This window comes from Pteronotus mesoamericanus, unplaced genomic scaffold (genome assembly GCF_021234165.1).
Source record: "Pteronotus mesoamericanus isolate MK-2021 breed Mesoamerican mustached bat unplaced genomic scaffold, CSHL_Meso_final contig_263, whole genome shotgun sequence".
In the NCBI taxonomy this organism is placed as follows: domain Eukaryota; kingdom Metazoa; phylum Chordata; class Mammalia; order Chiroptera; family Mormoopidae; genus Pteronotus; species Pteronotus mesoamericanus.
The window spans coordinates 6,667,044-6,693,288 of record NW_026555112.1 but is presented as its reverse complement, the minus strand read 5'-3'; the positions used below and the strand labels follow the sequence as shown (position 1 = coordinate 6,693,288).

The window sequence follows — 26,245 nt, the reverse complement described above, 5'->3', positions numbered from 1 at the left end:
CTTTAGTTGTTTCTTCTGAGAAGAACCTCAGCTGGAGACAGTAACGTTTCCATCAGCTACACCAATAAAAGAGAAAACAAACCGATCTCATTAGAAGAGTGGTTTTTCATTCTCATTTGGGATGCCACGTTTTCTTTCCAGAGTATCTCTTTATTTCTCCCTGAAAAAAATTTTTTAGTCTCAAATTATCCCATTCCCCAAAGACCATGGCTATTGCTTATAAGCCCCAGTTTATGACTACGTCACTAGACTATTGCAGAAATAAAAGCAACAGGAGCAGAGACTGACCCTTGTCAATTCTCAGATACCTTGAAAGTTCCATGGGACAAAGGGAAGCAGATTTACAGAATTCAAGGTCATGCAATTGGAGAGAAAACTCTCTCTTTCTGTCTCTGGCACCAAAAGGTTTGGTTTTTGTTGTTATTGTTGTTGCTCTTGTTACATGAAACAGCTGGGAGGAAGTAAATGTCCTCATAAGGGAAAGGATACACTTCGCCAAAAGTCTTTTCTACAACAACAGCATCTGGAAGCACATCCTGTCACTAAGAGCTACAGTGGCCTGAATTCTAATGGGATGGTGGCCCCCGGCCAGATATGGCAGCCGGCGCTCACAGTGGCGGGGGTGATGCTGATCAATGCTTTTGTCCCTTTCATTCTCCGGTTTCTTGTAAAAAGGATTCAACACCAATTAATTATTGGGGCTTTAGAAGTGGATTACCTAATTGATAAAGGCCTCCATGGAGAATTAGAGGGCTGGAAGGAGTCCATACTGGTCCCTTTATTTTGCAGGTGAAGCTGAGACTAGAGGAGTTAAGTGGGTTGCTCAAGGTCACACAGCACACAGAAGCAGAAGCAGGATTAAAACTCAGGATCCTGAGGTCCACGTCAGCCTCTTCCCAAGACTCCGCCACTACTCCTTTTAATTTATTGACATAAATGTTTATGCAGGGCCTTCCATGTGCCCCATACTGTGCTGGATGGGGACAGAGTGATTCACAAGATAGACAGACCCAGTTCCTGCCTCCCGGGAGTTTGCAGTCCAGCTTGGTCTGACATTTTCCCCAGTGGTCCCCACGTTTTCTCACCCCTTCTGCCACTGAGCATCCAATATTGTAATAACATTGCTTCTGCCTGCAAGTCTCACTTCTGGGTACCATGAAGTAGCGTAAAGGGGAAATTCAAACCCAATGGCCAAGTGACTTGCTCAAGGTCACATAGTAGCAGAACCAGTACTGCAGATGCAGGTCAACTTCAACACTCGTTTTGGTAACTACGTCCTGCACAGAATGCTACTGACATACAGATATGGTAACCATATAATTTATCATTTTACACCAGGGCAATATTGAGAGTGACTAGGGCTGCCAAGACAAGGAGGGTTGTACCAGAAAAACCAGAATATGGGGTCAGTTTACTTACAGGTAACTCCCCTGGCATAGGGACCAAGGCCAAATGCAGAGTGAACAATGAGTGAATGGAACTCAGATTCAGCAGGGCTTTCTTTTGATCTGGGACTTCATGCTTTTGGAACCTGTCCCTAGAATGGTCAGCCTCTTGGGCATTATTATAATCCCGATTTGTGATTGTTCACCTCGTAACTATGGTTGTGCCACTTAAGAAGCATATTCAAGGGCATGAAGCTCATAACTCCCAGCTCTGGCTCAGCCGGGAGACTGCGACATCCTGCGACACAGACCACCACTGCCACCGCCTCCTTTCCCCAAAGAGAGTGGGCCCGGGCTCCTCAACACTGCGTGCCCTCCCCAGATGCACTTACGGGGGCTGCTCACCCTGTTTATGGCCACAAGACCCTTTTTTTCCTCCACCATTACTTCTGTGTCCTGAAGCATGGGAAATCTTGGTAAGGGTTTTGCAGGAGAAATGCCATGTACCATCGGAGCTCAGGAGGGAAAGTGTCCTGACCCAGTGATCCAAACAAGGACTGTATACTCCTCAATAACCAGTATGTGGTTATGGCGAGAATGAAACAGAATCATAACCTAAGGCTGTAGTAGAAAATCCAGGAGGCAGCCTTGGACATTCAAAGAGGTCAAGGAGCAGAGTGACTGAGAGCTTGGGCTAATCCTTAGATGTATATCCTAAGTTAGCTGTGTGACCTTGGGTATGTCTTTAAAATTTGGTGTTATCATACATAGAATGAGTCAATAGTAGTCCCTACCTCCCAGGGCTGTTGGGAGGATTAAAAGAAATGTGCACATAATGTTTTCAAAAGAGCCCATGCCAGACTAGGAATTTGGTGAATGCTAGCTCTTTGGGGGATAGAATTTTTCTCAACCTGGGCTTCCCAATAAAGAGAGTATGGGTCACTTATTTTTCTTGGCCAAGTGTCCAAAGTCATTTGAGGAGGTTCCCACAAGAGGGTGGTAGTGCTGTGTTTTCTTCAGTGACTAAAGAAGAATTTTCATTCCTTTGCAGGGATCTCAGAAGCTTCTGGAGCTCGTCAGATACCACATTGTCCCCTTTACCCAGGTTGGCCCCATTTTTCCTGCCCTTTTTTGCCCTGCTTTTAAGATATCTGACCTAGTCTTAAGTTGCAATATTTAATGCTAGAAAATAGGAGACAGTTGTCCTTTTTCTGTAGTTCCAAATGTAACCCTTAGCTGTGAATGAGGAGCCCTCTATCAAAGAGATCTTCAAAGCCACAAAAATGCCTGACATCAAAGCTCCCATTATTTACTTCATAAACTTGCAGGCTGTTTTTTCCAGTGATGACTTTATGAAAGCAGGGCTCTGTGTGTCTCTAAATGTCTCTGTCTATTGTTCTTGTTGCAGCTTGAAGTGGCCACCCTCATTTCGACCTTTCATATTAGGAGCATGGCCAACCAGATCATACAATTTAATACAACCAACAATGTAGGTGAATATTCTACCACTAGTTTTGTGACTTATTTTTTGTTCTTCTTATGATTATTCTTTAGGTTATCCTACCTCTACACTAATTGAAAGGCTTAAAATCTTTATGATTATTTCATTCTTTTGTTGCCCTTTTCAGCAAATACCTGCTGAGCAGCTATGTGTGTTGAGAGTCTGAACTAGATGCCAAGGGTAAAGCAGTGAAAGAGACAGACTCCCATCCCAACCAAGAAAAGAGACTTTAAATAAGTGATTAGCAACCAGTTAATTATTTAATTATAATTGTAATAAGTGCCACCAAGTGGAAGTTAAGAGGACTGTGAGAACATGCAACAGGAGGAGTCTGGGCAAATCTGGGGGTCCAGAGGTCCTTAGTGAGAAGGTGACGCTTTGGCCAAGACTCAGAAGATGAGTAGAGTGAACTTGGGCAAAGGTGAGGAGAAGAGAGTTCCTGGCAGAAGAAAGAGCATATGCAAAGGTCCTGAGGTAGGAGACAATATGACTGATTTAAGAAACTGAAAGAAGGCAACATTATTCAGCTAACTCCCTGGGGCTGTAATATCAGCAAAAGGCTGGCAGCATAGAGATTATGTCTCCTGTTGATCCATTGTTAATAGTGATGATGGATGACCCCTCAACATTTCCACAAACATCTACTTTGTGCCAGACACCATTTTAGGTCCTGAAGGCAGACCAATGAGCATACAAAAGCCCTGGTTGTATGGAACTTTCATTCCAGTAAATAGGAGGATAGACAATAAACAAGTAAAATATGCCACATATTAGAGAATAAGAAGTGATAAGATGAAAAGCAGCAAAGCAAGGAAGGGGACTCGAAAGCAGAGAGGGGGCTGACATTTTTAGATAAAGTGCCCAAGAAATCCTCATGGAGGAGAAAACATATCAGCAAAGATCTGAAAGAAATGAAGGGAGAAGCAGTGTGACTGCCTGGGAAAGAGCACTCCAGAGAGAGGAACAGTAAGTGCAGAGGCGCAGAGCAAGGAGCTGCCTGACCTGTTTGAGGAATGGGCAAGGTCGGTGTGGCTGGATCAGAGAGGGTAGAAGGGAGAAAGGTAGAGAGGAGGTCAAGACAATAGAAGGGAGAAGGAGAGGTGGGGTCAAGGCATGCAGGGCCTAAGAATTCAAGGTAAGGACATAGGCTCTTACTTTGAATGAGCTGAAAAGCCATCAGAGGACTGAGCAAAATGTATGATGTGATCAGACATGCATTTTGGGATGCTAGTTAGGAGGCAATTGAGAGGAGTGATGGTGACTCAGACGAGGGTGGTAGCAGGGATGTAATGGGAAATGGTGAATTCTGAAGATACTTTGAAGGTAGGTATAACAAAATGTGCTGATGGATTGGGGAATGAAGAGAGAGGAAGCCAAGGATGAGTCCCAAGCTTTTGATGTGAACAACCACAAAGATGAGTTGCCATTAGTACTGCAGATAGAGCAGATTTGGGGGGAAAGTAGAGATCAGAATCTCTCACTTATTTGTCCCATTTTCTGCCCCCTTCGCTACAACGTAAGCAGGAACTTGTCTGGGTTTGTTCACTGATATATCACAAGGTCACTAAATGAATCTGAATGAATGTGCATGGGTCACCACAGAGAGGTCAACTAATGTGCCCAAGGTGTCATAGCAAATATATTGTGGAGCTGAAATTGTTTTAGCTCTTCCCCAGTGTGACACCTGCAAAGTCCGTTTCTGCAAGGATATCCTTGCCTGGCATCAGTCAAGAATTCATTTAACAGACATCGTTCCCTGTCAGCCAAGCCCTTTTAGTAGCGATCTTCCACTCAGTGAAAAGTTAAGTGAAGTTTAAGATCTCTATTGAGGTCGCCACCATGCAGACCTGCCAGGGGACCATTGGTGTTCCTGAAGGACTCAATGAAAGATGTCATTGCTTCTTTCCAGGGGCAGATTCTGGCAAATGATGTAGCAATGAAAGAACTTGAGGTCACTGCCAAAAATGGCCGAATTTACACACTGACTGGAGTTCTAATTCCTCCCTCCATCATCCCAATTCTGTCCCACCGATGTGATGAAGCAAAGAGAGAAATGAAACTGGTAAGAAAACTAAGGAAGTAGCTACGGTCCCTAAGCAGCCCCGCAAAGCAGACAACGTTCCCAGCTCTCACAATTCTGAGGAGCCTTTTCCCAGAGGGGTTTCTGTCTTCATGAAGAGGCAGGCGTGAACAAAGCTTCCTTTGGGGGGATTTCCACAATGATAGATGCTGCCCAAGTATATTCATTTTCTAGAGCTGCCATAACAAATTACCACAAACTAAATGGTTTAAAGCTACAAAGATTTATTCTCTCACAGCCCTGGAGCCCAGAAGTCAGAAATCAAAGTATTATCAGAGCCATGCTCCCTCTGAAGGTTTGGGGAGGTAAGGGGAGGGAGTTCATCCTGGCCTCTTCTAGCTGCTGTTGCCTCCTGGAGGTCCTTGGCATTCCTTGACTTGTAAATGTACCACTTCAATCTCTGCCTACATCTTTGCCTGGCCTTCTTCTCTGTCTGTGACACTGTGTCTCCTCTTCTCTTCTTATAAAGACACAAGTCATTAGATTTAGAGTCCACCCTAATCTAGTATGACCTCATCTTAACTAGTTACATCTGTGAAGACTCAACTTCTGAATGAGATCATATTCTGAGATTTGGAGGAACATAAATTTGGGGGAAGGGGGAACACTATTCAACCCACTATACTTCAAGGGACTTTACGAGGGATTGAAAATAAAATTTCTTCTCAGGTGGATGCCCTAGCCTAGCCAATCAGACATCTTTCTGTACTTCTTTTCAAATACAAAACTGTTTGCCTATGAGTTTGTATACCTTCTAATGGCCTTTCTTGTTTCCATAGCAACTTTTTGGCTCGGCTAATTTTAATCAGAGGACCCCAAATTTTAACATTGTTGTTACATATGATCTTTCAGTTCCTGTGGAAACCATAGCCCCAAAGTCACAGCAATAACAGGTCTGGGTATTTCTTTTCAGCATACTTCCATATTATGTCAATAATTGTCCTCACAATATTCTTGGAACATGGGCATTGCACAAAAAATAATGGCCTCTTTTTATAGATTTTATTCTATTGATCCCTCTTCATGTCATGAAGACTGGAAATACGTAGTTGAGTACCTGGCACAGGCTTGTGGCTGATTGCTTTGGTTTCAGATTTCTTAATTAATGTAATTACTCTGGTATATTTTAGGCTACTGTGATGGTCCTAGACCCCATGCCAGTCACATACCTTCTGAGGGATTTGATTCAACTCTGAGCACCACTTTCTAAGAGAGGCAGACACTTGGTCACTTTCCCAGCCAGTCCCTGGCAGTGATTTAGGTTTGGTTCCATCCTTTAAATAAGTACTGGCAGGTGTGTCCCCTGGCTTAGGCCACAATGAAAATCAGAGCAGGCCTGATGAAAAGTCTCATCTCCTGGCCCAAAGAAAAAAATATGAGGAAAATAGGGCCTCTTCAGAGAAGAGTCGATCGAAATCATTAATTAGACTCCTTCAGAGCTCCTCCACCTCAAGCAGCTACCATTCAAGTTCGAGGAAGGACATCTGTGGAGTCACAAGGGCAGCCCTAGGTTCAAGGTTGCCTAATTCCAGGATGTTCAAAAATCTGTCCTCCATCTCCCCAAAGACTAAAATTGAGATGTGAGTTTGAATGGCAACCCAAAGAATTTTGGTTAGATAGAGGAAAGACCTTTGCCATAGCTGCCTTAGAATGGAGTCTTCTACTCTTTTCTCTGGTTTTAAAGTCAAATCTATCTGCTCCACATGGTTTAGGGTGGTTGTGATTGTCTAATAAAAGCACAAACTCATTCTCTGGAAAGTATTTAGAGCTAGCAAAGAATAGAAGCTGCTGGAACCTTCTAGAAGTCTCAGTTTTCACCAGGCTGAACCCATAGCTGCCTTTGGCCATATATGTTTGGATTTGGAGGACATGTATTTTGGATTTTAGAAGTTTAATAAATAGAACTCTGTGCTTGTTAGGGTGTAGGGTCCCTGAAGGAAACAGAATTTATCCCAAAGTTTGAAACAGTGAGATTTTAATGAAGAATCTACTGCAGAGAGATGGGCAGGGCTAAGGAAACAAACAAGTTATGTTAGGGCATCCAGGAAGAGGCAATGGCAGGAAATCATTACCACCCCAGGGCCAAAGTGTCATGGTAGAGGGTCGAGAAGGGGAGTAGAGTTACCCGAACCCAGTGAGAGTGGGAAGAGTGGAAGAAGTGACACCATCAGGAGCTGGAGGGATGGTGCCTAAGTATACAGAGAGCAGAGAAAAAATACCTTGACCTTTTCCTCCTCCTACCCATCAACATCCTGCTAGTGTCTCCCATTGGCCAAAACCATTCAGCAGTGAGCAAGCAAACCCTTGAGACCATCCTTCAAGGTGTGCCTGCTGGAGCACAGAACCCAGTAGAAAAGGTCAAAGAATGGATCTGGAGAGATTTGGAGGCCACACACCCTTTCCTGGCCCTGAATTCAGAACCACTGGAGCAAGAAGCCCAGGATACTGAAAGGCAGAGCTTCAATGTTCAGCCTCGTTACTGCTAAGCTAATTGGAGAACAGGGACTTCATCCTAATACTGTATCCTTTGCACAGGTGGACAACCACAGTGTCCCCTGAGGGTCAGGTGCCTCTCTACACGGCAGAGAGTTGATCTGTCTGACCCTAAAAGAGGGAGAGGAAGGGGCTGAGCAGGCTCAGTTCCTTCTCCCCAAACCCTCCTGCATTGTCTTTAATCCTTTCCTCTGAGTCTGTAGGGGATGGGGAGACAGGCCAAGAGTTACTCTAGTAGAACGTCCTATCACAGTGAAACCAGGCAGAGCAGTCCCCTGACCCCTCCTAGAGAGCACTTGTACTGATATGCTGTCTTTCTTTCCAGGGCACTTGTGTCAGCTGTTCCCTGATACATTGGAGCAAATGTCCTGCCAACTCCAAGCCCACAGTGAGTGTGACAGCTTTATGAAAGCACACATCACCCAAGCACCCCACTGGGTTTGATTTCTCATCCTTTCTACCTTCCTCTTCAAAGATGTTGACTCCAACTGGGTAATATAAGATTAGCTCTTAGCCTACTAGCTAGGAGATGGTAGAAACACAACCCACAAATCCATGTTTGAATCCTTGGTTATTAACCCTACATAAAGTTACTTAACCTTTTTATTCTAATTTTTTCACCTGTAAGTCATAAAATTAATAATTGTCACAAGGATTAGCATAGAATAAAAACACTAGCACAGTGCTTAAATCAAGTAGCCATTCGGGAAAAGCTTATTCTTTCTCTACTTTTACCTCTTAAATAAAACACAATGTTTGTGTTGGGAAGGCAACAGCTCACCTCCGCCTTCTTTGGGTCTCCAGCTGGGCCTCAGAATTAAGCTGACATAAAACAGATCAACAAGAGAAAAGCTCACAGATTTTTACCCCTACATGGGAGCCTCCAGCGGAGGCTGAAGACCCAGACAAGTGGCAAAACCCAAATGCTTATTTAGTAGGTTGATCAAAGAATGGCAATTTGGGGAAAGCAACTAAAATGTATGGGGAGGCTAGCAGAAGATCAGATATTTTAACAATGTGTGAACAGATTTTTCTTGGCCTCAAATCCCTGTTCATGGTGACAAGATATTTCTTCTCTCCTGGTACAGGGAGAGCATCTTTCACACAGGGGTTTTATCTCCTGTTTTCAAAAGGAAAAAAAGAAATCAGAGGGTCCCTTTTGTATCTCCTATTTTTCAGGTATCTTGAGCTCAAAGTAATCCTCATGTCAAAGTGGCATGCTTTGGGAAGGTGTATTCTACCACCCTTTATTTGTATTTGCTCTTCAAAAGCATTATTCTAGAGAAAAATATAAAAAAAAATGACACTGTAACCATCAAAACCTTTGCAGGTTTGACTGAATTCTGTACATGTCTATTGAGGGGTATAGTGCTGGTTCTGGGGGCAAAAAGGTGAATAAGATAGTTTGTTTTATTTTGTTTTTGTCTTGAGAGCTCTAATCCAAAAGAAAAACAGACAGTTGAACAATTCATAATCCATATGCCATGTACTCTTTTAGTGGCAAAAACAAAGTGCTCTAAGGTTAAGTTGATGATAGAAATTTCGGCCTGTAAGTTCATCCTAAGAAAGAACTTCCCCTAACCAGAAGTTTCATTCAACACTAGAATAAATCATTAAGGAAGGTGACAAGCTCTTCAATGAAATCTGATGGTGAAGCATTTAATAAAGAAAACATTAAAATTAAGTAGGCACAGATGTTCGGATATGTATTTTGCTTAATGAAGCCATCACCCCTGAGTCCTTCAGCAAACTGTCCCCCAGGGAATATGGTGAGAGAAGGGGAAAGAGGAAATCGTGTTGGCTGGTATCACAGCAACTGCTGTGTGCCAGACATTGTTCTAAATGCTTTATGCAGCAAATCTACACGGTTGCTAAATTATTATCATAACCATTGTGTCATCAATAAATTAAGGCAAAGAAGTATAAAACACTCTCACAAGATCACTCAGCTGATACGTGACAGAGCCATGATCCCACATTGCCTCAGCCCAAAGAAGGACGAAGAAGAGAAGAAAGAGAGATGAGACACTGGGTTGGAGCCAAAAGAGCCTCGAAACTGCCCGTCCCAGGCTTCCTTGATCAACACTTGGTTAATGATCCTGAGATCCAACGAGAGGACTATATGTGCTTTCCTTAGTAAATATATCTATGATTTTAGGATTTTATAGTCCATGAAGTTCTCCATGCTCTCTTGAGCAAGAGCCTAAGATGAAGGAGTAAGCTCAACATCGACATTTATCTAACATAAAACCTGAGGCAGGGACTAATGCTTCTGACGAACTTTGAGATCAGCATTATTGTCCCACTTTGTGGATTAGGGAGCCATGGAGATGACATGACTTGCCTGTGATATCCTAAAGTTAGTATGTGGTAAGACGGGTCCCATTCTCTGAAACTGCCACTTACTAGCAGTGTTCCTTAGGAAAATAACAACTTATCTGGGCCTCAGCTTCCTCATCTATAACAAAGGGATGAAAAATAGCCATATGTAGCTGAAAATTGATAACCTCATATATGTAATGTGTCCAGCCCTAGTAAGTTCTCAATAATGTGTAGTTCTAATCTAGACCATTATGAGTGGGCATTGGGATTAGAAAATGGAAGGATGCATTTACATCTACCTCCACTCCCAAGAGAAAAATCAGACTATCACTATTTGGGGAGGGGGGAATCTTTCTAAAATTAGGGATAAACTCTTTACTGACTCTAAAATTTCTACATAAGAGGAGCATAGGGATGGCAATTGATTGGAAGGGGGGACTAAGCCAGATCCAGGATGACAGGGAAGTGTTCCCTAATGTCTGCCATCACTTGAGAAGGGGCATAAAGGTACATGTGTCCTGGTACAAACCCTGGCCTGTAGTATACCAAGCTCTGACAGGGCCCTGCCCGGGCCCGTGTGGCCGAGAGCAGCGCCTTGATGTCGCTGGTAGAATGGAAGTAGGCTGTCCAGCATATGTAGACACAGGAATGCCCAGAGGGCGTGGAAGGTGGACGACAATGCTTTTTCTCATTGGCGTTTCTCCAGGAACTCTTTACACACAAATGTGTCTACACTGGCAGAACAAGGAACCTGAAGAGCGGCTGTGCCCGGTACTGTAATGCCACTGTGAAGGTGAGGAGTGTGCGCGGCCAGGCCCTACTCCAGGCCACCAGGGCTCACACAGAAGCCAGCAGGGCTGGGCGGCACCAGGGCTACACTCCTGGGCCCCAGGTTCCGTGCAGTCAGAGGTTGCCTGGGTGGCCTTGGCGATGTCTTCCTGCAAGGGAATCGGAGGGTGGATTCCCTCCACGGCAGCCAGGTCAGTCCCTTCCCTGCATCCACCCCGCCCACGGCGTCCTCTCTCTTAATAGAGAGCCCATGCTCTCAATGCCTCCCACACTCCGTCCACCCTCCGTCTCTAACCTGCCTCTTACCCTCCTTCCCACCTCAGAGGTGCCCACCGGCCACTCCCAGCCTCAGAATGCTCTTCCAGATTTTCTTGGGGCTGAGTTATCTTTCAAGTCTCCATTTAATGCTTACCTCCTCCAAGGCCACCCTGTCCACAGTGGCCTCCCCAGCCTCCCTCACCTCTGCCTTCACCTGCTGCCGCTTTATTGTGGTACTTTGTTTTCCCAGCTCTGAAATTCCCTCCTTTTTCTCTTCCTTCTCTTCCTCCCTCTCCTCCTCTTCCTCTTTCTTTCTTATTTATTATGCCTTCCTTATTAGACAGAACATAGACCCCTGAGCACAAGCCTTCATCTGTCTAGTTCACATTGTACCAGAGCCAGGCAGGTCTCCATGGTCAGCCCACAGTAGACTTGTGGCAAATAGATGCCTGAGCGCTAGCCATGACATCGTGTGCAAAAGAAAAGTCAAGCTCATAATGAGGGAGGGGGCTATGCTGCTTATGATAATAATAGAAATTGAGGAATTGACACTCTGCTTTGGGTTTTAAAAGGCAACAACACATTTTGTTTCTCAGATACCACAGTGCTGCAAAGGATTCTATGGGCCCAGCTGCAACCAGTGTCCAGGAGGCTTCCTGAACCCGTGCTCAGGAAATGGACAGGTGATAAGGACAGCCCCTAGTGCATACTTTTTTATGAATGCTGAGCTGACCTTTCTTAAATCAAAAATGATTTTTAAAACCACTGAACCAAGAAATGATAGAATGCCAGCCACTATTCCCAGGCAGTAAAAATAAAACCCCGATTGTTACTAAAAGAACAGGTATCTGCTTTTGAAGGAGTCTTGCCCGGGAAGAGGGGGTAGGGAGAGGTATGAAGATATCACATCTAGCCTTTGCTTTTCTGCTGCTGACTGCATGGCCTTGAGCAATTTAACAAAGGCTCTCTGGACCCCACTTTCTTCCCCTGGGGGATAGTCAGGATGAATGGATCTTTAAGATTCCTTCCAGGACTAAGATTTTATGATACTTTAAAAAAAAAAAATCACTGCCCAGTGATTGCTTTTTTTTTTTTTTTCTAACCTATCTGCAAAACCTAGTGAAACATAAAGGCCAGCATTTAATTCACTTAGCTGGGAGGCCAGAGCTAAATAAATGAAGGTTAAAAATAAAAGTGGCTGTGATTCATATGGAAAAAGTGTGGTTCTGCACATTTAAGACATCCATGTTTTAAAATATGCCTCTTTCGAGGAGAGGGAAAAACTGTGCAACTGCAAGTGGGGACACCACGCTGGCGCAGAGACAGGGGGCGAAGCTGGTACTAATTAATTACTGTAGCGGGGTGGTCGGGAAGGCACCCGCGCCCAACTCTGATGAATGTTGATCATTAGAAATCTAACCTTGAACTGGCTGGGGAGGAGAGAGGCAAAGATATTTCCCACTGAAGGGAGAAACATTGCTGTGTCAAGTCACAGATCTGAGCACGTGAGAATGTGGACAGAAAAGGCAGTCTTGACTCTGGAGGTCAGTGTCTCGTCACGCCATCCCATAAGCTTCGTTTGGAGGTTCCCAGCTCTCCGCTGTGACTTCCCCCTACCCCCAGCCTGAATGACTTCCCTTAATGTTCTAAGTCCTGGCTTGGGACCCCAAGCATGTCGCTGAAGCTTCCTGCCTGATATCAACATGAGTTCCAAAGAGTCCCAAACATCAGTTCAAGCAGGCTTGAATCTGAGTTCCAAGAAGTCAGGTCATGCAACAAAAGGCCGGGGACCCCTTTAGGGGCGGGCATGTGTTGTCCTGATGGCCCACGGGGCCTGTCTTTGCTCTCAGTGCGCGGACGGTCTCAGCGGCAACGGGACATGCATTTGCCAGGATGGCTTCCAGGGCTCCCAGTGTCAGTTCTGCTCCGACCCCAACAAATACGGACCTCGATGTGACAAAAGTAAGTGGCACTTCCAGAGCTTCCCTCCGCCCCTCAGCCAGGCTCCCTGCTGCCCTGCTGCAGGCTGATGGGGCGGCCGGTGTCCTGCGCCCCTTTGCTCGGTGAATGCCCTCATCACCGGGCATTTCTTCGCTTGGTTCTGACACTGTAGCATGGGCCGGACGGCCGGGCCCCACCCACAGAGCTTCTGAGATGGGGACCTGGGCTGGTATTTGAGAACTTGCATTTCCAACGAGTTTTCTGGGAAGGCTGAGCACTGCTGGTCCAAGCACCGCACTTTCAAAACCAACCTCTTAAAGTTTCTCCACATACCTGAAGGGACAGCAGGTTCCATATCAAGAAACAGACTCGCTCCCTGCCTTTCAAGCAGTCCGCTTCCATCAGCTCCTCCCTTTGTAAAATGTGGGACCTTGGGCAAGTCAGTACACCTCTCTAGGGCTTAGTCTCCTTGTCTATAAAATGCAGATAATAATACTAACTACCTCATACCTTTGGTATGAGTTATAAATGGAAAGCACTTGCCTTAGAACAATGCCTAGTGCATAATATGCACTATAAATATGCTAGCGCTTATTGTTATCTATTATACTATATTATTATCTATTATCTGTTGCTACTGTTGCTATTATTCTCAGCTCAGTGACATTAAAATGTCAAGAAGCTTATAGAAAATAGAGAAAGCTCCACAACAACAGACAATAAAAAAATGCAGTTACATAATCTTAGAAAATGCATTGTGTTCTTTAAAATGACATTATGCATATATTTATGTCTAGAAATATATTTAGATTCATACTTCTAAGCTAAGATTAGAACTTAACAAGAATAAAGGGAATGGATCAGAGCTGGCTGTGACGTCAAACCGAACTGAAGTCCCCATTGCGCTAGTCACTGGCATACCACCTCAGAAAAAGTTTCAGTGAGCCTCCATTTTCCCATCTATAAAATGAACATTGCCACGCATGTCAAAGATCATTGATCAAGTCAGACCGTAATTTAGGAATTGAGCACAGAGCTTGCACCCAACAAATAATCAATAAGTGAAGCCATTCCCACCACTGTCGCCACTAACTTCATTCATTGGTTACAAAACACACAAGCCCGGCCCTCTCTTACCTTGCTTGGATCATCACAACTTCTCTTAAAATGGACAGGAAGCCAGAGCAACGCAGTCTGGGCTCCTGGTCCTAGTTCAATGTTCTTTTTGCCAAATAAGTTTTCTGAGAAAAGAAACATAGTGTTCATTGTAAAGCCTGCCAACTGTGACATTCTTAGGAGGCCCGGGGGCGGGGGGTGGGGTGCTGCCAGGGCAGGAGCAGAGGAGCCCGGCTTCTGGTCTGGATGCCTCTTGGCCTGGGTCTGGGGCTGCGCATCATCTCAGGCAGGGGAGCCTCGTTTCTGGGGTCTTGTTCTTGCAATTGAAGCCCTGGCTTGCTTAAAAGTTTATGAGAAATCTTTTTTGTTTTAAATCCAGCCTTGTTTTTCCAACCCCTTCACCTTGTTTCTCTTCTCTTTCCTGGTTGTTGGCTCCCAGCACACAAACTAATCAATCCCTTCAGGGGCAAAACCACAGGTTCCGTCATTCCTGATGAGTTTTGAGCCTCCCAATCTTTGCCTTCTGCCTCTGAGAATCATTTACTCCTGCGTGCAGAGGAGCCTAAGTCTGATGAGCTGGCTCACGCTGCAGTTTTTAAATACCTGTATCGAAAAGCAAAGTGAGCAGCTACAGTTTAAAATGGCAATGGGCACATGGAAATGCCGGTGAATATTCTGATCTATTGTGCTTACCCATGGCCACTAACAGCAATGGACTTTGAAGGCCTGAGTCCAAGTCCGTGCTTGGGAACTGAGCAGCAAGTTAGGCAATTTGCTTCACCTTTCTGGGCCTCAGTTTTCTCATCTGGAAAATGGGGATGATAAAAGTACCCACCTCCTGAAGCCTGTGACTGTTAATGAGATGGTACAGGCTGAATGCTGGCCCCATGCCTAGAACAAGGCCAGTGTACAAATATTGGCCACCACTACCACGGGTTTGCAGTGATGGAGAATGAAAAAGAAATACATAAGCTAGCATCAGAGGCGGTGCCGGCATGAGAAATCACTTCTATTTGTTCCCAAAGGTCTTCACCAAAAGGTGGGACATTTCCAGACTAAACTCTCCAAACAGGAAGTAGGTGAAAATTGCGTTCCGTGGCTGCTGTCATATCATCGCAACCCTCCCTGGGCACCCCCCCGCCCCACGCCTCCCACACGTCCACATAAAGCAGCTCTGAATCCAGGAGTTTCCCATCCTTGATGGGACAGTCAACCTCATCGAGAGACCCTAAGAAAGGGCCTCCCGAGTGTCCCCTGCTCTGCCTCAGGTGCTGCTCTGACAGGAGTGAATGGGGGGTGAGGGGAGCTGGTCCCTCTCCTCCATGACCGTGTGCCCCAGGCTAAGCGTGTCCCCCAAGCCCCGGATGCCGCTCTCCCTTCCCTTTCAGAATGTCTGTGCATTTACGGAACGTGCGATAACCGGGTCGACAGTGACGGGGCCTGCCTGGCCGGCACGTGCAGGGAGGGCGCCGCGGGGACCTTCTGCCACAGGCAGACCTCAGCCTGTGGGCCCTTCGTGCAGTTCTGTCACATCCACGCCACCTGCGAATACAGCAATGGGACAGCAAGGTAGGTCTTGGGCGGGGCGGGGGGGGGGGCGCCACCCTTCATGGCCAATGGCCACTGGGTCATTGGTAGACAGACCCAACCCATGTACTGAGGCCTGTTCTCTCCAACTGCCAGTGTGGCTTTTGTGGAGAAAACCTCAAAGTAAGCTGGGTTCAAATTGCTGCACTCCCTCCTTTGAAACCTGTCAGCTGTGTGGCCTTGGGCAAGTTACTTAACCTCTCTGAGCCTCACTTTCCGCAACAGGACAATAAGGGTGATGCTACCTACCTAGCAAAGCAGTTGTGCTCACTGTAAATGCACCCAGCACCAGGGCTAGCATCATAAACATCACAGGTGTTTAGTCATGGAAACTATAATTATTATCACCACTCAGGTGAAGGAAATAAAGATTTGTCCACCAACTTTCCAAGCTTTTAAAAACATCTTTACTTCCTAAGGCTATTATTGATAACTCCCCTGTTAAAGGCATCTTGAAGGAAATTGGGTCTTTAGTCCTTGGATCATTTTTTGTTTCCTTAATATTATCATGTTCAGTGGGCTTGGACTGAAAATTTCCTCCCCAGGCATATTTGGTTCAAAGTCAGTAACCACCCCGAAAATATTCTGGGAAATGCAGAGCATGTCTGGATTCTTGGCCTTATTTTTTACAGCACTCTTCTTAATTTGTAATTCCATAACTATGTGCTTACCTGTTACGGTCTGTCTCCCCCACTGGACTGTAGGCAGCGCGGGACCAGTGACAATCTTTTCTCCTCCACAGTTTATGACAGAAACGCATCTTCCTAGGAGTTAAAAATCTATATCAGTCGCATAAGGCAAAAACCACAAGTAATCAAAATTACCCTTAAAACCCCCTAAATCACCCACAAAGGACCACAGATGTAGATCTATATAGACTATATAAACTTACCTTTAAATCAGTGTTGGGACAGTTCAACCTATGTCTTCATTTGGGCACCAGGTAAAGTATTTAGCTCCTCTAGGGGCCTTGATACATGAAAAATATTATTTTTATTTTTTTCAAGCACACAATGGCGGTAGGAACAGGAGGGTATGATGGACCCGCAGGGAGTCCTAGCACCTATCACAAGTCCCTCGATAAATATAAATAGTGGTTGAACAAGTGGCTCTGCATTTAATAGTGGAAGTATCATGGGGAACATTTTGAGAGGACTGTCTGAGAGGATAAGGGGTCAGGAAACCATTTCAATTCACAGAACGAGGCACCTGAGAATGTTGTGTTTGGAGGGAAAAAAACTGAAAGGCTAGAAAAAGGAGTGAGGGGAGGTCCCACGTGACTGTCATGTTCACGTAGTTTAAGGGCTGTCACATAGCGAAGAGGGTAGAGTTGTTTTCTGCCAAATCAGAGATGGTAACAAGAATTATAAAGAGGCAGGTTCCAGTCCAGTATGAGCAGAAAAGCTGGCAGATGTTGAGACTTAGAAGGTGCAGATGCCCTGCTAACTGCTCCATGTGCGTTCGCTCATTTGATCTTCACCACAGCCTTAGGAGGGAGGCGGAATGATTAGACCCACTTTCTAGATGAGGAAACAAAGTCTCCCAGGGGGTAAGGGATTTGCCCAGGGTCACACGACTTCCAAGAGGTGAGGCCTGGATTTCCACCCAGATCTGTCTGACTGCAGACCCCAGAAATTCCCATAACCGCCTTGGTGCCTAGGTCACGCCCTGAACCCCTGGCTGACCATCCTCCAGATGGCTGGTGCTCACATTTCTGGGGCTGATGTTGTGCATTCCCCTTCTTGCAGCTGTGTTTGCAAACCAGGATATGAAGGGGACGGAAGCCTCTGTTCAGAGACGGACCCTTGCGTGGGATTAACCCCAGGGGGCTGCAGCCGCAATGTGAGTGTTGGTTTTTATTTCTAAACTGCCTGATTTGGGGGGGGGGGGGCGGGGCGGGGAATCCTGAAGGGAAACCTTCCAAAAGGCAGGGTCTGATGGCTGTCCATTGCATGGGGCACTCTTGTTTGTACCTTGCATTTTAAAGACGGTGCCGGTTACCTTCCGTGAGGCTCCACTTCCTAAATGCACATGTGCAGGGGGTTTGGGGCTCTTAAAAGCACAGCCTGAGAATCAGTTATGAGATCATTATTATTAAACTCTTGATTCAGATGCTACAGCTTCCAAGCAACTTTACTGTATGCAATCTCACTTATTCTCCCACCGACCCAATGAAGCAGACTGTTTGCCCCATCTTACTGATTAGGAAAATTAAGCTTGGCAATGTCAAGTGACTCACCCGAAGTTTTATTATTGTCAGGGTGCAGCCAAACCCACCGCTGCTTTCACTAATACCTTCACCCCTTACCCATCAATGCCTTCTGAACAGCACCACCATCATCTGGGCATCTTCACCTCATCCCTTATCCACAGTTTAATAACTGGCCTCCCTGCTGCCTCTTTTGAGTACCCACAGCACATTCATTGTCCACCCACAGCCAGAGTGGCCTGAAGTTGGTTAGAACATCTTCCTCCCACGCTGAAAGCCCCTCAGTATCTCCCCTCTGGCTCTGAGGGTGAAATCAGATGCAAATGTCTCAGCTCAACCCTCGAGGCTCCCTTTGGGATACTCCTGCCCCCTCAGACAGCCTCATCTCAACGTACCTTGCGCCTCTCCCCTTCTCACCATGTCCTTCGACCTCCTGGTGTGGTCATCCTAAGGTACAGGGATTAGAAGCTTGGGCTTCAGCATCATATAGACCTGGGCTTGTGCCTCTTTGTAGCTGTGTAAACTTGAGCAAGTTTCTTAGGTCCTCTGAGCCTCAATGTGCTTGTCTGCAATAACATTACCTTCCTCAAAATAGTTGCATACACCTACAAAATGTTAAGAAGAGTCCCTGGCTTAATAAAATGACAGTGATGTTAGTGGTGGCCATTAACTGGCCAACTCCGAGCAATTTTGCTCTTTAAACTACCTCACCTTTTCCATTAATCTCAAAGCAAATGTGTGCTTTCATTATTTCCACTGGGCTCCATGCAAATATGTGTTTCTAGAATGTACCTCAGAAAATGCTTTTTTGCTTTTGGAATCACGTGGCTGGACTAAGGTTTCTGAAGCTTTGCTTCTTTATTTCCTCCTGCAGGCAGAATGCATCAAAACTGGCATGGGGACCCACACCTGTGTGTGCCAGCAGGGGTGGACCGGGGACGGAAGAGATTGTTCAGAGATCAACAACTGCCTGCTGCCCAGCGCTGGGGGCTGCCATGACAACGCAACCTGTCTGTACATGGGCCCCGGGCAGGTAGGTGTGCGTGGCAGAGCGCAAAGCGGAGGTGGTTCCCTCTAGACATAGAAGAGACTCTGGAAACCACCAATCTCTTCTCAGTTTCTATGATCTTGGTGTTGGGTAGTTTTTTTTGGGATTTTTTTTAGATTCCACATATAAGTGAGACCGTACAGTATTTGTCTTTCTTTATCTAACTTGTTTCACTTGTTTCACTTAGCATAATGCCCTCAAGGCCCAGCCATATCGTCGCAAATGGCAAGATTTTATTCCTTTTTGTGGTTCAGTAATGTTCCTGTGTGTGTGTGTATGTCTTGCATTTTCTTTATGTGTTCATCTGACAATGGACACGCTCATTTCCATATTTTGGCTATTGTAAATAATGCTGCGTGAACATGGGGCTGCACATACCTTTTTGAGTCAGTGTTTTGATTTCTTCAAATGAATACCCAGAAGTGGAATTGCTGGATCATGTGGTAATTCTACTTTTAATTTTTTAGTAACCTCCACACATTTTTCATAGCAGGTGCACCAATTTACATTCCCATCAACAGAGCACAAGGGTTCCCTTTTCTGCACATTGTCACCAACACTTGTTATTTCTTGTCGGTTTGAGGATAGCCATTCTCACATGTGTGAAGTGATCTCTCATTGTGGCTTTCATTTGCATTTTTCTGATGCTCAGTAATGTTGAACATCTTTTGATGTATCCGTCGGCCATCTGTATGTCTTCTCTGAAAAAAATTGTCCATTCAGATCTTCTACCCATGTTTTATGTAGATTGTTTGGTATTTTGCTATTGAGTTTTATGGGTTCTTTATATTTTTCATATTAACCCCTTATCTCATACAATTTGCAAATATTTTCTCCTATTCAGTAGGTTGCTTTTTCATTTTGTTGATGGTTTCCTTTGCCTTATAGAAGCTTTTTAGTTTGATGTTGTCACGCATTTATTTTTGCTTTTGGTGCCACATAGGTACAATTATTAGTATTTTGTGTAAAAGAGGCACAAAGAGGCTAAATACTTGGCTCACATCACACAGAAAATAAATCATGGTGCAAGATTCACACCCAGACAGTCTGACTCCAGAGCTGCCCTCTTAGTCTTGCCCTTGACCATGCTTTCTATTTGTGTAGCACTACAGTTTGCCGATCACTTTCACTTAGCCTCATCTAAGGGAGCCTGAAGCAGAAAAAGCTACTGCTTAGGAATTTATCCAGTCCAGGAGAGGTGACGACAACTGTACTAGGATTGCAGCCATGGAAAAAGACTAATCGTACTCTCGCCAGGTGGCTCAGTTGGTTGGAGCATTGTCCCATACACCAAAAGGTTGCAAGTTCAATTCTTAGTCAAGGCACATACATGGTTGTGGGTTTGATCCCCACTCAGGCATGTACAGGAGGCAACCAATTGGTGTTTCTCTTTCTCTTCCTCTCTCACCCTTCCTCACTCTCTAAAAAGTCAACAAACATATCCTTGGCAAGGTTTAAAAACAAAAACACAAAAGTGCTAATCATGAAAGAGCTCACTGCAGTCTCATGTCTCACCAAGCATTTAGGAAACAAACTGCATTTATTTTTGACTCACCTGAGTTGCCAAATTATATTTGAGAAAGAAAAAAAATTCTCGGTATCTGTGTTAGTTTGCTAATGCTGCCATAACAAAGCGTCACTAAGTGGGTGGCACTGAACAACAAAACTCTATTGTGTCACAGCTCTGAAGGCTAGAAGTCTAAGATCATGATGTCAGGCAAGTTGGGTTCCTTCTACGAGCTGTGAAGAAGAATCTGTTCCATGCCTGTCTCCTAGCTCTGGTTTGCAGCAGTCTTTGGTGTTCCTTGGCTTATGTATACATCACCATGATCTCTGTCTCCATGTCCACATGGCGTTCTCCCTGTGTGCATCTATGTCTAAATCTCCCCTCCTTTATAAGGACCCCAGTCATGTTGGGTTAGGGACCAACCCTACTCCAGTATGATCTCATCTTAATTGAACTAATTATATAATAACAATCCTCTTTCCAAATAAGCTCACATTCAGAGGTACTGGTCATCCATGTAGATGTGGTGCCTTACTTAGATTTGCCCGCTCAGAGGGGATACCTTTCTTCAATTGCACAAAGTGCCTTCTGGTCTAGCAATGGCCCTGTGCCTGGAGCTCCACCAAGTGGATACCTCATGACTCACTTAATTTTTCCCCCTAGATGGAGGGGCCAAATTTTTCCAATGTGATGCTCCTTGGAGTCTAAGTTTTCTGAGGCTCTCCATTTGCCCCTGTTTGGGTAATAAATTCAAAAGGAGCCCCAGCTGGTGTGGCTCAGGGCACAGGTCTGGGTTGTGGGTTCAGTTCCCAGCTGGGGCTCATGAGAGAGGCAACCAATCAATGTTTCTCTCTCACATCAATATTTTTCTCCCTCCCTCTAAAGTCAATAGTATGTCCTACAGTGAGGTTAAAAAAAAAAATTAAAGTACCAAGAAACTGTCAGACTGAGAAATTCAATGTGGAATGTGGATGATCAACAGCTCTAGAATCTGATGTATAACAAAGAGCTATGGTTTCCCTAGTTCATTTTTCAGTACCACATGAGGGCATGACATGGAAGACAGTTGTTTTCCATAACCCCCTTTGGCTCTGTTCTTGGAATTACAGAATGAGTGTGAGTGCAAGAAAGGATTTCAAGGCAATGGGATTGAATGTGAACCAATAACTTCATGCTTGCAACAAGCTGGGCAATGTCATCCCCTGGTGAGTTTCCTGATTTCCTTTATTCTTACTAAGAAAATTACTTGAAAAAGAAAGGAAGTTAGGTTATTTCTTATTTGAGCCTAGAAATAGGAACAAAATCTCTTACTGCCAATCACTGTCCCTAAGCAGAATGGGTGTAGGTACTATAACTTTCACTCCATTCCAAAGCTTGGAAGAACCAACATGGTTTCTAGATAAAATACAGGACTCCCAGCTAAATCTGAATTTTAGGTACATAACGAATCTTTTTGCAGCCACAAGTATGCCCCCAAGTATTGCACAGAACGTACTTATACTAAAAAGCATTATTTTATCTGAAGTCCAAGTTAGCTGTGTGTCCTGTGGTTTTCCTTGCCACATCTGGCAAGGAAAAAAATTGTGAAAAAAAGAATTTAACCACAATTAAATAAGAACTGCACAAAACATGTAAACCAGAACCTTTCATTGTAACATGGAAGGGTCTGCAGGTTACTTCCACCATCTTTCAACCCCAAATTTGCAGTTCTCACCTTAGATGGAGCCTGCTGTCTCGTGGATGTAACTCATATTGAATTCTTTAGTTAGGAAAGCAAGCCATTTTTCTTGCTCTCCATTTTATCAGGCAACCTGTCGGGTTACGTCTGGCGTCTGGAGCTGTGTTTGTCGGGAGGGCTATGAAGGAGATGGCTTTCTTTGCTATGGAAACGCAGCGGAGGTAAGTCCTCGGAGACGGACTCCAGCACATGATGACAGAGACAGAGCTCGCTCTTACAATGCTCTGAGCTAAGATGCCTTTAAAGTGCTATGCAAACCAGGTGCTCTGGGAGATTTTATACAAAGCAAGTTGCTTCTCCCAGATGGTATATATATGCCCCATGGGTCGCATGTTTTCTGCAGGCTGAAGGGAGCTAACTTTGATTTGATACCTGCTATTTACCCAGCAGCCCTGGATTCCTTTTCTGGTCATTCTACTGCTTTCCATTCCCAAACTTCCCCAGTGGACAACTCACTGGCCTCTGCTGAACTCTCCATGTGTTCCTGTCTGGGTTGTGTGCCCTCTCTTGGTACCCAGAGCACCCTGCGCTCACAACATCTGTGTGTGTGTGTGTGTGTGTGTGTGTGTGTGTGTGTGTGTGTGTACACCTTCTGCAGACCAGGCATCTAAGTCCTGAACATGCAGGCACCCCATTTAAACCTCACAGCAGCCTCTGAGGTTAGTGCTCCTATTATGCCCATTTTATGAGGAAACTGAGAGGTTGAGAAAACTTGCGTGAGGCCCCTCAGCGGCAAAGTGCAGAGACCAAGCACTTCCTCATCGTGGAGGGTATTCTATCAGTGTGGTACGTATCACACTGAATTATCATTGCTCATACATCTCTGTCTCCCCCTTCAGTGGGCTCTAATTTTTTGGACTTCACCATGGTTCCTACTTTAGTCCCAGAGTTAATACAGATTTGTTGAAAACAAAAATAAATTGACATATTTTCTCATTGCTTACTTTTTGATCAATTCACTGCAGTTTGGTTCCTGTCCCTCTTCTCAGCTGAAACCATTGGTCTGGCGAACCCCAGGGCCTGCACCCTGCCCAGACTGAGAGCCTGCCTCGGGCTCGGGTCCTTGTTCTCCGAGGCTGGCTGTGGCATCGGACCCTTGGCCTGTCTGCCTCTTTGTGGCCTTTCCACCCTCCACTTCACACTGTTCCTTCTGTTCACCCTGCCGGGTCCAGGAATGATCTCCTGATTCCCAGACCATGGAGCGTAGGCCCAACATTTTCTCTGCATTGTCTATGGGCCACATTTCCTAAGACCTTAAGCACCCTGCATTCACAATGTCCTTCTCCCCCAGAACACAAGGTGAAGTCGAAACCCTCAGCGTGATGCTCTGGGCATCTTCATACAGGCTCAGCCCACTCTTCCTGCAAGGAGCTGAGCTGAGCTGCGGCTTCCCCAGCTGCACACCGGCTCCGTTCCCCTGTCCCAGGGACCAGCCTCTGGTCTTCCTGCATTCAGTTCAGGTCCAGCTCCTACCCTGCTCTCCCTTAAAGCAGTGCACTTAAGGAATGACATGAACGTCTCAGCTCTTGTACTTCTTTGTTTACTAATTTACTTTTTAACAGGTATTTCCTAACTTACTTAATAACTTCAACTACTATCAAAAAGAAATTGAGACAGCTCTGACATGTATAGTCTTTACGAAATTTGCATTATTAGTATTGTTATTGCTATTTTCATGGTGTTTAATAGTTTTAGAATGCTTTTCCATACATTAATGCATATAATATTTATAATCCCAGGTGCAAGGCATCCTCACAGACGTTGCTCAGATTAGACACTTAAGTTTTCAGAGCAGTTCAGTGACTTGCCCAAGATCATGCCGCTAGTAAATGGCAGGCTTGGGAAAAGAACCCAGTATTTTTTAGCCCAAAGTCGAGAGCTTTCTTTCCTCCATCACGTTCAAATATCACTGATCTGCTGGCACTGTTGATTATCTTTTCAAGTCCTCACTTCCCCAGAACAACTGTAAGTTGTGTAACAGCAGAAGCCTCCTCTTCCCTTTCACCTCTCGTGTCCTCCCTGCAGTCCAGCCTCGTACCAACTGTGCTGGTTCAGCATGTATGTTCATGAATAAGTTCCATGGGATAAATTAAAAATAAGCCTGTCCTGCATGCCAGCCTCTTTCTAAGCACTTTAAAAACATTAACTCCGCCAGTTCACGCATCAACCCTATGAGTTGGAGCTTTTATTATGCCCATTTTACAGATGAGAAAACTGAGGCCCAGAGAAATTAAGTCGCTTGCCTAAGGAACTTTGGCTCCGTGTTCAGAGCCACTTAACATTGGCTCTGATAGGGGGTCTTTACTGAGCTCTGTGACCCTCCTTAGTATTGGGTGGCCTTGTTCTTATAGCCTAATTTCTAATTTGGAATATCTTCCCGGAATTATTGCTTTACCTCAGATACAGAGGACAATAGAGCCACTGAGCCTGAAAGAAATGAGCAGCTCTGGCAACAAGGAAATTTAACTAACTGGGGCCCCATTCATGTCGCATCAAGGAGGCTGGCCAGGAAAATGAGCCTCGCCCGGGCAGGCTAAGTGCAGGCTACCCAGAAATGCGCTGTGATTATGTTTCTCATTGTTCCTTCTCTCATGTTCTCTCTCCTCTCTCCCTGCTGCTTTGCACAATGAATAAGGAATTGTCGTTTCTCTCTGAAGCAGCTATATTTAACCAGTGGATAAATGTGAGTACCTTTGTTGGAATTTAACATTGGGAATGCATGTAATTTTAGAAGTTTGGAATGCATATAATGGAAACTGAAAATGCAGCTGGTATGAGGAGGGAGGGCCATTGTCTAGAGCAGAGGTTCTCAACCCTGACTGCACTTTAGAATCACATGGGACCCATCTTTTAAAGAGCCATGCCTAGGCACCCACCCCAGACACTCTGATTTGATTGGTCAGAGGTTTGCCCTGGGGGTCAGGGGGTTCCCAGGTGATTCTAACATGATTCTAATGTGAAACCAGGGCTAAGAACTTCTGGTCTATGATAAGCTGGGGTGGTCAACTTTTCAACCAGTTCAAACATGCATGTATAGCTTCATTCATCAGAGTTCTTTTTGATAAAGTCAACATAATTCATCACAGTAACTCACCAAGTTAGAGCTGGGATTTATAGTTGCAATCTGGAAAACTTCATCTGTGTTGAGTTCTCAGCCCAACGTGCCTGGAAAGTTCTATAACAAAGAATCTAGTTCCCATCCTACCCAGTTGTCTGAATCTCTGTCATCTTCGCCTGAGGGGACCAAGGTGGCCAGCCCAGCCAGCCCGCACACAAGTTGATTCATCTCCTTTAAATAGACATGTGCAAAGACAGGAAGATACCCTGTCAGCACAAGGACAGCTTCCTATTGCTTCTTTGTGGGGCCTCTCTGGCCCCATCACAAGGAAAAGCGGGGACTGAGAGTCCTGTCATGCATGCTGGTTTCCATACAGGCCAACCTCACACGCATAAGCTTGCCCAGCGGTGCACCGGGCCCAGGTCATCCTGGCTCGTGAGAACACAGCTTTCCCAACTCCACTCTCCTGTTGGTAGCTTGAATTCAGCCAAGGTGGGATCATTGACCCCACAGAAATCAGCATACACTATAAACCAGGGCTCTTTATTTGCTTGTTTATCCTGGAGAGCCAATTGTTAAACATAAACACACCATTGCTTTTGTCCACACCTAGCTCTAGGTAAGAGTGGAAAGTACGTGAAGTTTGATCTCAGTCCTCCAGTCTCTCTCCCAGGCTGCAATTGTTCCTGTAGTCTTCCCATACTACTATTCCAGAAGTCCCAAGGATTACGCATGCACACGCATGCATACGCGTCCATAATCCTGTCAGCACTCTCCCCTGATTCTCCATTTAGACTAAAGGGTAAAGGACTGATTCAAAGTGTGACTTGCTCAGGAAAATTTGCCTTTTGACAAGGCTCACACAATTAAATAAAAGAAAGGATTTGGGAAAGCAGTCCCTCAGACCTTTCCAGTGTCCCTGAAATTACATCAAAGGGAAAGTGTCATCTCCCCCAAGCATCAAGACAGCCCTGGTCTGTCCCCTAATACGAGTCAGGCCACTGTGTTTTTCTTCTGTGATTCAGAACGCTTCTCTACATCCCATGCTGGCAGCTGCCTCCAACCTCACTGTCCTTGTGCCTTCCCAACAAGCTATTGAGGACATGGACCAAGATGAGAAAGCCTTTTGGTTGTCCAAGAGCAATATTCCAGCCCTGATAAAGTAGGTATTATGCATTTTATTCTTCATGATATCTTACTGGTGTCACTGTGT

The 26,245-nt window shown here is 45.2% G+C and overlaps 1 protein-coding gene across 1 annotated transcript in view; it reads left to right on the top strand.

The window, feature by feature from the left end:
• STAB2 (stabilin 2) overlaps window positions 1–26,245 on the top strand; it is a 123,834-nt gene that overhangs the window by 36,358 nt on the left and 61,231 nt on the right. The window contains exons 16-29 of the mRNA XM_054574617.1: window positions 2,437–2,490; window positions 2,794–2,874; window positions 4,796–4,948; window positions 7,785–7,847; window positions 10,488–10,574; window positions 11,425–11,511; window positions 12,679–12,790; window positions 15,274–15,454; window positions 17,221–17,314; window positions 18,556–18,714; window positions 21,346–21,441; window positions 22,043–22,135; window positions 24,610–24,657; window positions 26,058–26,194. Coding sequence (XP_054430592.1) covers window positions 2,437–2,490; window positions 2,794–2,874; window positions 4,796–4,948; window positions 7,785–7,847; window positions 10,488–10,574; window positions 11,425–11,511; window positions 12,679–12,790; window positions 15,274–15,454; window positions 17,221–17,314; window positions 18,556–18,714; window positions 21,346–21,441; window positions 22,043–22,135; window positions 24,610–24,657; window positions 26,058–26,194 — 1,445 coding nt within the window. The remainder of the gene's footprint in view (window positions 1–2,436; window positions 2,491–2,793; window positions 2,875–4,795; window positions 4,949–7,784; window positions 7,848–10,487; window positions 10,575–11,424; window positions 11,512–12,678; window positions 12,791–15,273; window positions 15,455–17,220; window positions 17,315–18,555; window positions 18,715–21,345; window positions 21,442–22,042; window positions 22,136–24,609; window positions 24,658–26,057; window positions 26,195–26,245) is intronic.